Below are 12,482 nucleotides of genomic sequence, written 5' to 3'. Positions count from 1 at the left end.
CCACCCTCCCTATCCCACCCCTCTAGGTGGTCACAAAGCACCGAGCTGATCTCCCTGTGCTATGCGGCTGCTTCCCACTAGCTATCTATTTTACATTTGGTAGTATATATAAGTCCATGCCACTTGCTCACTTCGTCCCAGCTTCCCCCTCCCTGTGTCCTCAAGTCCATTCTCTACATCTGCATCTTTATTCCTGCCCTGCCCCTAGGTTCTTCAGAACCATTTTTTTTTTTAGATTCCATGTATATGAGTTAGCATACAGTATTTGTTTTTCTCTTTCTGACTTACTTCACCCTGCATGACAGTCTCTAGGTCCATCCACCTCATGTCATGCATTTTAGATCTACATATATTTTAAACTCTATAAAATATACCATTATATATGATTATTGTTTTGTATAAGCAATATCGTATGTTACCCTTCTGCTGTTCTTTTTCTTCTGCATTTGTTTCCCTCTTTGGATCATCTTCCTCCTGCCTGATAAACTCCTTTTTTTTCCTTCAGTGCAGTTCCTGCTGGCAACAAATCCCCTTGGTTTTCGTTTGCCTGAAGATGCCTTTGTTTCCTTATTTTTTTTCATAAAAAGAACCACAGTTTACATACAGTAAAATTTACCCTCTTTTAGTGTACAATTCTACAACTTTTGACAAATGTACACATTTACATAATCACAACAACCAAGATTTAGGACTGTTCTATCACCCCAGCACATTCATTTTTTTAAAAGCATACTTCACTGGGTATACGATTCTAGGTTAGCAATGATTTTCTTTTATCGCTTTAGAGATGCCATTCCATTATCTTCTGTACTCCTTTGTTTCTATAGAGAAGTCACCTGTCAAATTTAATGCTGTTCCTTCAGAGATGGAGTGCCTTTTTCTCTGGATGCTCACAAATTTTTTCTCTTTGTGTTTAATTTTTAGCAGTTGGACTATGTAATGTTTCTCAGTGTGAGGTTTTTTTATTATAAAAGTTTTCTTTTTATCTGTTTCCCCCAGCACTGGGCTTCTGAATTGTCCAGACCCTGTTCCTCAGCCTGTGCCCAGAATAACAAATTCCCCTAAGAAAATAGCCCTCTACACTAACTCATCTCTGAAAGATTCTCTCATTTCTGGAATTTTTTTTTTTTTTTTGCGGTTCACAGGCCTCTCACTGTTGTGGCCTCTCCCGTTGTGGAGCACAGGCTCCGGATGCGCAGGCTCAGCGGCCACGGCTCACGGGCCCAGCCGCTCCGCGGCATGTGGCATCTTCCCGGACCGGGGCATGAACCCGCGTCCCCTGCATCGGCAGGCGGACTCTCAACCACTGCGCCACCAGGGAAGCACCTCATTCCTGGAATTTTAATCTGTCTCATAATCCTTGCTGCCACAGCTCTCTGATGTATTTGGAATATAATTTTTATAATTTATCTGACTCTTCTTAATGTTATAGCAGGCACTTTGACCTGTTGTAATCTATTATGTCTTAACTAGAAGGGCAAGTCTGAGCCTTCCTCTTTTCATATCAGCCATGTCATACTTCTGTCCACAGATGGAGTCTTTCCTCTTGGATGACATTGGCTCCATGATACAGAACAAGGCCATTGAGAGAATCATCTCGCCAATGACTGTTCAGCTTTGCCATCTGATCATCTCAGTGGAGAGGAAAGACATGGACAATGAAGTATTTGCCTCTTTGGAGAAGATGGCGGAGGAATTGGCTCAAGCTAGTGAAGAGTTTGTGCAAATTGCCCAAAGGTAATAATTTTAAACAACTCAAGCGCTTTACTCTGACAAGTTTGCAGAAGAAGAGTATAAATAGAGCCTTATTATAGTCTCCTTAGATACTTTTGGAAAGAAGTCAGGTGTGACAAGTAAATTGATAAAACATAAAGCAAAGCTACTTAATATGTTGTTATTTATTAGTCGGGATGTAATTTCAAAAGGCAAACATTTCAGAATTAGCTGACTGAGTTTTCCACTAAGAATACATGTTTTCATCCAACATGTATTTATCGACCACCTACTAAATTGTCAGGCACTATTCTAAGTGCTGAAATATAGCATGAATAAGACATTCACAGTCCTTGCTCTCAGGAGCAGTGGATCAAACAGAAAGGAAACATACAACGATATCAACAAGGAAAAGCCAAATACATAAATAGAAAAGTAAGGAAAGTACAGTTATTTCAATGAAAAAGAAATAAAAGTGAATTTTAAAATCTGGAATATATATTCAATCTTACTAATCCTCAATAATTCTTTTACCAAACATTTAGCAAACAAAGAAATGAAAATTAAAATGGTAAGATACTATTTTTCTAGCCCAGCATATCAGCAACTATTAAAGAATAATGATAATACTGTGGTGGCAGACATGCGTCGTCTCATATACTCATGATAGAAATGGAAATTGGTGTTTTAGAGGGTAATTTGATAAAATAGATCCAAGACTTTAGAAATATGTACCTGTTGACTCATTAATTCCAATCTTACTAATTTACCCAGAGGACATAGTCACAAATATGAGCTACGATGTATTTACAAGGACATTTGTTGTGTCATTATTTAAAATTGTGAAAAAGGAGAAACAAGCTAAATGACCTAGTTTGGTAAACCATGATATAACCTTATGGTGAAACAATAAAACAAAGTAGATGCTTAAAATGTCAATTAACATTTATTAATTAGGGGAAATACTTGTAGTATTGCTTTACATGGGGAAGCGGGCTATCAAACAAAATTTTTAAGCTAATATAGAGCTAGAATTAATATGAACAGAGAAGGCACCTATCATAATAATAACTGTTCCAGGCAAGGGTCATCAGTGGATGCTAAAATTGGTGGGCAAAAGTTTGAGGAGCAGGATATTTGTATTGTCTCTAGTTGTCTTCCGGCAGAGTATTTATTATTTACAAAGGGGAAATAGTAGTTTTACAGAGGAGAAGCCTGGCAGATATCACTTTACCCTAGCGATCAAGGTTAACATTACTGTTATTGGGACAAAAACAACACCACATGCCCACTGATGTGGGCCATTGAGAAGGACACAGCACCACTTCTGTGGAATCAATTGCCAAGACGTAGAACCTGAATCTATTAATAAAATATCAGGGAGTTTCCTGGTGGTCTAGCGGTTAGAATTCAGCACTTTCACTGCTGTGACCTGAGTTCAGTCCCTGGTCGGGTGACCATGCACGTGGCCAAGTATATATATATATATATTTATTTATTTATATTTATATATATATCAGAAAAATCCAAATTCAGAGACCTTCTACAAATAAATGGCTTGTATTTTCCATAAAGTGTCAGGGGTCAAGACGAAGTCTCAGGAACTGCTGCAGATTAAAGGAGACTGAGGGGACGTGTATTAGGTTTTTTTTGCTGCTGTAACAAGTTATCACAAACTTAGGGACCTAACGCAATACAGATTTAGTACCTCAGAGTTTTGAAGTTGGTGGGCTTGGCTGGTTCCTCCATTTTTGGTCTCACAGGCAAAATCAAGGTGCCCGTGGGCTGGGCTCTTCTGTAGAGGCTCTGGGAAGAATCCGTTTCCAGGCTCATTCAGGCTGTCCCTTGTGGTCATGGGACTGAGGAGCCCAGTCTCTTGCTGGCTCTCAGCCAGAGGCTCATCTTTGCTCTTCAAGGCTGCCTGCATTCCTGTGGCCCCTCCAGCAATGGTGGGTCAAGGTTGCCCACCTGTCAGACCTCTCTGACTTCCCCTTCTGTCTTATTCTTCTGCTTTAAGGGCTCATGTGATTACTTTGACCCACCTGGATCGTCCAGGATAAGTTCCCTATTTTAAGGTCACCTTAATTGCATCTGCAAAGTCCTTCCCAGCAGTACCCGATTAACACTTGATTGACTTACCAGGGGATGGGACCGTTGGGGTGGGGGCATCTTTAGAACTGCCCACCACAGGACTCGACAATTAACTTTCATACATGTCCTCAGATTGGAAGCAATTAGCAAACTTAGAATATGGATTTTGGATTACGTAATGGCGTTGTACCAATGTTTAATTTTCTGATTAATTTCTGATACTTGTTTTGTGGTTACGAAAGTGAATGTGCTTGTTCTTAGGGAATCCACACTAAATCATTTCAGGGTAAAGAAGCATCATATCTGGAACTTTCTATACACACACACACACATACATACACAAAAAGAGAAAGAATGATAAAGAAAACATGGCAAAATGAGAACAGTTGGTGAATCTCACTGAAGGATATATTGGAGTTTGTTGTATTATTTTCACAAAAATTTTTGGAAGTTTGAAATTATTAAGAGCTACAAAAACATTGTTAAAAAGATACTCATGGGGGCTTCCCTGGTGGCACAGTGGTTAAGAATCCGCCTGCCAATGCAGGGGACACGGGTTCGATCCCTGGCCCGGGAAGATCCCACATGCCGCAGAGCAACTAAGCCCACGCGCCACAACTACTGAGCCTGTGCTCTAGAGCCTGCGAGCCACAACTACTGAGCCTGCGTGCTGCAACTACTGAAGCATGCGCACCTAGAGTCTGTGTTCTGCAACAAGAGAAGCCACCGCAATGAGAAGCCCGCACACTGTAACAAAGAGTAGCCCCCGCTCTCCACAACCAGGGAAAAAGACCACGCACAGCAATGAGGACCAAATGCAGCCAAAATTAAAAAAAAAAAACAAAACAACTCATGCTCAAAAGTTAAGTGAATTAGAAGCAGAGAGGATTCAAAACTGTACGTGAGTCCTCAAAAAACCAAAAATGGAATTACCATGTGATACAGCAATTCTACTTCTGGTTCTATATTAAAAAGAATTGAAAGCAGGAATTCTAACAGTTATTTGTATACCCGTGTTCACAGCAGTATTATTTTCAATAATCAAAAGGTGGACACAACCCAAGTGTCACTAGACAGATGAATGCATAGACAAAATGTGGTGTACACATACAGGGGAGTATTAGTCTTAAAAAGGAAGGAAATTCTGACACATGCTACATCATGGATGAACCTTGAGGACTTAGTGTTAAGCGAAATAAACCAGGCACTAAAAGACAAATACTTTGTGATTCCACTTATGTGAGGTTCCTACAGTAGTCAAATTCATAGAGACAGAAAGTAGAATGGTGGTTGCCAGGGGTGGTGAGGGGCGGGCTCAGGAAGGGGGAAGATGGGAAGTTATCATTTAATGGGTATGGAATTTCAATTTGAGGGACTTCCTCAAATTGGTGCAGTGGATAAGAATGGTGGTGCAGTGGATAAGAATCTGCCTGCCAATGCAGGGGACACAGGTTCGAGCCCTGGTCCGGGAAGATCCCACATGCCACAGAGCAACTAAGCCCGTGTGCCACAACTACTGAGCCTGCACTCTAGAGCCCACGAGCCACAACTGCTGAACCCATGTGCTGCAACTACTGAAGCCCACGTGCCTAGACCTCGTGCCTTGCAACAAGAGAAGCCACCACAATGAGAAGCCCACTCACAATGAAGAGTAGCCCCCGCTCGCCGCAACTAGAGAAAGCCCGCGCACAGCAACAAAGACCCAATGCAGCCAAAAATAAATCAAATTAAATCTTAAAAAAAACCAAGAATTTCAATTTGAGATGTTGAAAAACGTTCTGGAGATGGATGGTGGTGATAGTTGCACAACAATGGGTACGATGGTAAGTTTTATGTTATGTATATTTTAATACACACACACAAGATATGCAGCCAGAGGCACTGTACATGGTGTGACCCCAGTGATGTGAAAGGAAAAAGAATTCATGGAAAGAAACTTGCCAAAATTTTTACAATAATTTACTTAGGAGTTTGAGAATAGAGTGATTTTATACTAATTTAATGCTCTTTTGTACATTCTAAGTTTTTAATGCAATGCATTTTGTAATCACACACAAAAAATCACACAAAACTTTGGGAGAAGTTAACTATCCTTTTTGTCTGCTTCATTGTAAATGACTTTGCTGTATCGTCTGTTCCGGGCAATTAAGTTATTTATAAAGGGAATTATCTGTGCTCATGACCGTGGGATACGGTCCAGCCCATCAAATCCGAGCAACACTGCAAATAATTCATATTCTGACTTGGGTTTGGTTCCCTTGGCTTTCAGGGCAGCTCCTCCAGCAGTTCTCAGGAGAGGGCAAATGGAGGCAATCTGTACACAACGTGCTAAGTGTTTCTCTCTGGCTGGCAAGTTCCGGTGTTTCTCTCTGCTGTGTAAGCACTCAGGAGGCCAGAAGGAACTTGCCACATCAGCAGACCAGCATTGGCATCAGGACGGGGCTACAGGGAAGACCCCACAAGAAGAGGCCAACACAGCATATGTTCCCTTTTGCTTAAAAATGTATCATACGATGAACATTTAGAAAATATGAATGAGATGAGGAAGAAAAGAATTACCCATAAGTCTACAGCCCATAGGTAACCAGTGTGAACATTTGGTATATATTGATTCCAGATATTTTTGCTTTCTCTCTCTCCTTCCCACTCCCTCTTCCCATCCTTTTTTCTTCCCTATCTCTCCATTTTCATTAAAAAAATTCATATAAAGCATATCTATCCATGGATATGCCTGTATATATGTATATGTGTTTACCATACATATATATGATCATACTGGTTGGTAAACAGGGAAGGGTCCGTGGGTTGCACAACCCCACAGGGTACCACTCACTTCAGAGTCTGGGTGAATCGTGCCTTTGGGGCTGTGACTGCACAGTCAGCATGAGCATCACAGCAGCCCTGGGGAAGATGGTTTAACACACCTTCTCTGCTCTCCACTTCCAACTTCAGTCTCTCCTGGACCACACAGTTGGAGATTTTCTAGCTACCTTTCTGATTTCTAGCATAATTATACTGTGGTCCAATAAATATTCTATATGATGTCTCTTCTTTTATGCAGTTATGCATTTTTAAATTATCCTTTTAATGTTCTGCACTATGCATGAATTAGTTCATTACAACATGAATCCTTGACTTTTTAGACTCTAATATAAATTAGTATTGATTTTTTACAAAGGTGTAAAGGCAAATCGGTGGAGGATGGTTAGTCTTTCAACAAATAGTGCTGGAATAATTGGATATTCATATACCAAAAAAATGAACTTTGATACATACTATATTAGATTATATACAAAAATTAACTCAAAATGGATCACAGACCTAAATATAAATCCTAAATCTATAAAAGTTCTAAAAGGAACCATAGGGGAAAAAAGTCTTTGAGATCTTGGATTAAGAACAGATTTCTTAGACATAACGCCAAGAGCATGATCCATAAAAGAACAAATTAGACTTTTTCAAAAAATAAAAAACTTTTGCTCTTCAAAAGAAGAGAATGAAAAGAAGCTACTACTAAGAGAATGAAAAGAAGCCGGAGACTGGGAGAAAATATTTACAAAGCATCTATCTGATAAAGAACTTATATCAAAAATATGTAAAGGGGTTTCCCTGGTGGCGCAGTGGCTGAGAGTCCGCCTGCCGATGCAGGGGACACAGGTTCGTGCCCCGGTCCGGGAAGATCCCACACGCCGCGGAGTGGCTGGGCCCTTGAGCCATGGCCGCTGAGCCTGCGCGTCCAGAGCCTGTGCTCCGCAACGGGAGAGGCCACAACAGTGAGGGGCCCGCGTACCGCAAAATAAATAAATAAATAAATAAAAATAATAGAGTTCAGGTACACACATCACCTCATTTTCCCTAATGTTAACAACTTATATATCCATAGTGCAATTTTCAAAACCAGGAAATTAACATTGATACGATACTATTAACTATACTGTAGACCTCATTCAAACTTCGCCAGTTTTCCTCCTAATGTTCTTTTTCTGTTCCAGGATCGAATTCAGGATCCCACATTGCATTTAATGGTCTCTCCTTAAGATTTTCCAATCTGTGGCAGTTCTTCATTCTTTGTCTTCTATGACCCTGATATTATGATAAGTCTTGGTCAGTTATTTTGCAGTCAGTTATTTAGTACTTTCATATCTATTAATTTGGGTTTGTCAAATTGTTTTGTCATGATTAGATTAGATTGAGGTTATGCATTTTTTGGCAAGAATATCACAGAAGTGATGTGGCCTTCTTTACGCATTCTATCATGATGTTGATCTATCTTATTACTAGTGATTTTAAACTTTATCATTTAGTTGAGTGGCTAACTAACCGATAGATTTCTCCACTATTTTTCCTTTTGTAATTCATAAGTGTCTTGGAGTAATTTCTGTAACTGTTCTGTTTCTCTTCAAACTTTCATCCATTTACCCATTAGTGTATCTTGCCTGTAAGAATTGTTACTGTGATGTTTGCCTAATAATTTTTAAAATTTCTCTCATTTCTTCTACGTGTATGAACTGGAATTCTTCTGTACAGAAATAATATCCTTTCTCCCTCATTTATTTATTCAATTATATGTATATATTCAATGATTTATACTGGATATTTATTTCGTTCTATGGCTTATAATCCAATACTGTCATTATTTTACTGTTTAATTCATTCCAGTTTCGGTCATCGGGAGTTCCTTCCAATCAGCTCCTGTGTCCTTTTGAAAATGTCTCCATTTTTTTAAAGCACCCACTTATTTTTCAGACTCATCTTGTATTTTTCCAGCCTGAGCCCTGGAATTAACTTCTTCCCCCAAAGAACCCTGGTTTCCTTTACTGAAGGATAAGAGCATTTAGAAACCAAGATCTGGGCTTTAAATATACTCATTACTACTGGTGTGTCATTGCTCCTCGGGCCTCTCAGCAGACAGAGCTAAGAAATATATGTATGTATCCTAATCTATGGGCACACATACATTGACTATTTATTTCTATGTCTCTGAATGCATTTATATAATCGCATATTCATATCTCCAAGTCCAATCCAACCCCACAAGGTTCTTTCTTATCTTCTCCTTTCCTTCTTTGCAGCTTCTTTTTCCAACAAATGAGAATCCTGGTTCTCATTACCCACAATATATCCATTTATTTTCAGCCCTATACATGTGAAGGAATTGCAAATTTAACCTGTAACCATATGAGAAACAGATTACTAGAGGGAAGCATTTTTATGTAGCTCTTACCGTTTTTATCCTGACCCTGTCCTGGAAAAATATTGTTCTCTAGAGTTAATTAGGTTAGTTTTTTTCTTCCCCATCCCCTTCAGTGTTATTCATTTGAAATCATATTCGTTTTCTACTGCTGCGTTACAAATTACCACCAGTTTAGCTGCTGAAAACAACACCCATTTATCATCTCACAGTGTCTGTGGGTCAGGAGTCTGGGCCTGGGGTAGCTGGTCTGCTGCTGTGGGTCTCATCTGGCTGGGTGAGCCAGATGACCCAGGTGTCAGGTGGGCCCCAGTCTCATCTGAGGCTCAGGTCCCCTTCCAAGCTCACTGGTTGCTGGCAGTATTCAGTTCTCTGGGATTGGAGAACTGAGGCCCTGAGATATGGCCCTCTCCGCAATGCGGCAATTTGCTTCTTCAAGGCTAACAGGAGAGTGTCTCTGCTCCTTCAAATCTGTCTCTTCAATAAGGACCCACTCACCCTTTTAAGGGCTCCTCTGCTTTGGTCAAGCCAGCCCAAGATAATCCTCCTTTGATTAACTCAAGCCAATGATTAGGGGCCTTAATTACATCAACAAACCCCTTTTTCCTATAAGATAACATAATCACAGGCTGCCATCCCATCCTATTCACAGGTCCCACCCACACTCAAGGGGAGGCCATTACCCGGGGTGTGTACACCAGGGGATGAGAGCCTTGCGGGCGATCTTAGAATTCTGACAACCTCAGAGAGTAGTTAGGTTCATTTGTTACTTTTCATATTTTATTTTGGGATTTCCCCACATTCTGGTTAATTTTGACACATGTATCTTTTTTTTTTTTTTTTTTTTTGGCGGTACGCGGGCCTCTCACTGCTGTGACCTCTCCCGTTGCGGAGCACAGGCTCCGGACGCGCAGGCTCAGCGGCCATGGCTCACGGGCCCAGCCGCTCCGCGGCATGTGGGATCTTCCCGGACCGGGGCACGAACCCGTGTCCCCTGCATCGGCAGGCGGACTCTCAACCACTGCGCCACCAGGGAAGCCCTCGACACATGTATCTTTAATATCTTCTTTCTTACATGAAGGGTATGTTACAGATATTGTTGTGCACTTTGATTATTTTACTTAATATATCATGGAGATCACACATACCATTTCATAGAAATTTTCCTTACTTTTTTATATGGAGTTGTATAATAACTCCATTGTGTGTATGAACGCACCATAATTTATTCAACCACTGTTGTATGAATGCACATGTAGGTTGTTTCCAATATTTGAAATTATAAACAATGCTGCAGTAAACAACCTTGTGCATATGTACTTTCATATTGTTGGAGGTGGTCGATTCTTTGTAGTGAGATTTCTGGGTTGAAATATATTATATATTACATGTTGGATCTATTGAAATATAATTAGGTTATTAGCCCTTTGTAGTGTATGTTAGGTTATGTTATTAATCCAAAACACATACACTATTAAGTGATAAAAGCAAAGTGTATGGTGCAGTTATATCATTAGGTTTATAAACATTGAATATATTATACATTAAGGTTAGTAACTTTGTCTGTCATATATATTGCAAAAATCGTTTCCCAGCTTACTGTATGTCTTTTGACATTTTAGGTGTTTTTTTTTTTTGCCAGGGAAATTTAAAAATTTTATGTAGTTAAATTTATCAACCTATTCTTTTATTGCCTTTTGGTTTTGAGTCATAGTTACAAAGGTTTTCTCACACCAAGATTAAAGAAGAATTCACTCACATTTTCTTCTAGTACTTGTATAGTTTTGATTTTATATTCAGATTGCCTAATCTACTCAGAGTTCAGTCTTGTGTATGGCTTAAGATAGGAATCTCACTTTATATTTTTCCAGATGTCTACTCAGTTGTCCCAGCACTATTTATTTATGTATTTATTACTTTTTTGGTCACGCAGCTTGTGGGATCTCAGTGCTCTGACCAGGGATTGAACCCCGGCCACGGCAGTGGAAGTGCCGAATCCTAACCACTAGACCACCAGGGAACTCCCCCAGCACTATTTATTATAAAGTCTATCTTCACCAAAATAATTTGAGATGCTACCTTTATCTTTTCATGTGGGCTAATTAAAAAAAACCTGAATACAATACATAATGTATGCAAATTGTAGTATTGTCTCCTTCCAGAGAGAATTTAATTTTATTCTGATGGGCAGTTAAAGTAGGGAGAGGTCACTCTTCTCCAATCAAAACCTTAAGATGCTTCAAGACTAGTTTCAGTCTTTGTTAGGAGATGTCTATTTCCAGTTCTTACTTCTAAGGTGTAGCCTTTTGCGGTCTCAGCTGAAATCCTGGGATACTCATCAGGTTTCCTTCACATTGATGAGACCCAAACTCTAACTTTTATTTTCTCAGTACCATGAGACTACTGAAGTCTTGGCATGACTGCTACTTTTTACATGGCTTTTGTGCCTCTTGGCCTGCGTTACTTGGGAATAAATCTTGGCTGCCTTGGTTGATCTCTAGCACCTGAAAGTATCTGGGTTTTTAAAAATATTTCATCCATCTTTTACCAGTGTTCTTGGTGGGAAGGTTGGTCTGATACTCTCATGGCTTGAAGCAAAAGTTTGAGAATACTTACTATTTTATTTATTTATTTATTTATTATTTTTGGCTGCATCGGGTCTTACTTGTGGCACACAGGATCTTCGTTGAGGCATGCGGGATTTTTCGTTGCAGCGTGTGGGCTCTTCGTTGTAGCACGTGGGCTTCGCTCTAGCTGTGTTGCATGGGCTCTGTAGTTTGCGGCACTCGAGATCAGTTGCCCCGTGGCATGAGGGATCTTAGTTCGCCGACCAGGGATCAAACCCACGTCCCTTGCATTGGAAGGCGGATTCTTTACCACTGGACCACCAAGGAAGTCCCAAGAATATCTACTATTATGACTCAATTATTGATCTGAAAGAGCAAGCTATCAATATAATCCGGCCAAAGAGCAAAAGCAGAAAGATATAGAAATCACACATGTAAAATACAGTAGAATTGAAGGACAGATCCAGGAAACCCAATTTTCAGATAATGGGGCTTCTAGAAGGAGAAACATGAAGAGATTGAGGAGAGGCAATAATTAAACAAATAATAGAAGAAAATTTCTCTGAGCCAAGTAATGACCCATATCTGTACAGAAAAACTGCTCCCTGGGTTCTGGGTGAGATTGCAGAGGAAAGATATATATAAAGCATATGTTGACATAATTCCTGAACTCTTGGTGCTTCCAGACAAAAGAAAAACAAATTACTTATAAAGGAAGGTCAATTAGACTGGTATCAAATAGACTGGCTTCATATTTCTCACCTGTAACTCTGGAGGCCAGAAGATGCTGGTAACAAGTCTATGGGCTGTGAAGAGGAAAGGCCTGCCATTAAGAACGCTCTACCCAGACACCTCATCATTAACCTGAAACAGGAAGTATATGAATGCAGATAAGCAAGGATTTAGTGACCATATCACCA

The 12,482-nt window shown here is 40.0% G+C and overlaps 2 protein-coding genes across 2 annotated transcripts in view; one reads left to right on the top strand and one right to left on the bottom strand.

The window, feature by feature from the left end:
- Positions 1 to 12,482, top strand: part of LOC109549290 (uncharacterized) — a 37,779-nt gene that overhangs the window by 2,588 nt on the left and 22,709 nt on the right. The window contains exon 2 of the mRNA XM_033838684.2: positions 1,532 to 1,737. Coding sequence (XP_033694575.2) covers positions 1,532 to 1,737 — 206 coding nt within the window. The remainder of the gene's footprint in view (positions 1 to 1,531; positions 1,738 to 12,482) is intronic.
- TMEM87B (transmembrane protein 87B) overlaps positions 1,228 to 12,482 on the bottom strand; it is a 278,511-nt gene continuing 267,256 nt past the window's right edge. The window contains exon 20 of the transcript XR_012325607.1: positions 1,228 to 1,248. The gene's annotated coding sequence lies outside the window, so the exon portion shown is untranslated. The remainder of the gene's footprint in view (positions 1,249 to 12,482) is intronic.

The sequence above is a fragment of the Tursiops truncatus genome, chromosome 14, assembly GCF_011762595.2.
Source record: "Tursiops truncatus isolate mTurTru1 chromosome 14, mTurTru1.mat.Y, whole genome shotgun sequence".
NCBI classification, from domain to species: domain Eukaryota; kingdom Metazoa; phylum Chordata; class Mammalia; order Artiodactyla; family Delphinidae; genus Tursiops; species Tursiops truncatus.
Note: the sequence above shows the minus strand (reverse complement) of the source record. Positions and strands in the feature narration are given on the sequence as shown.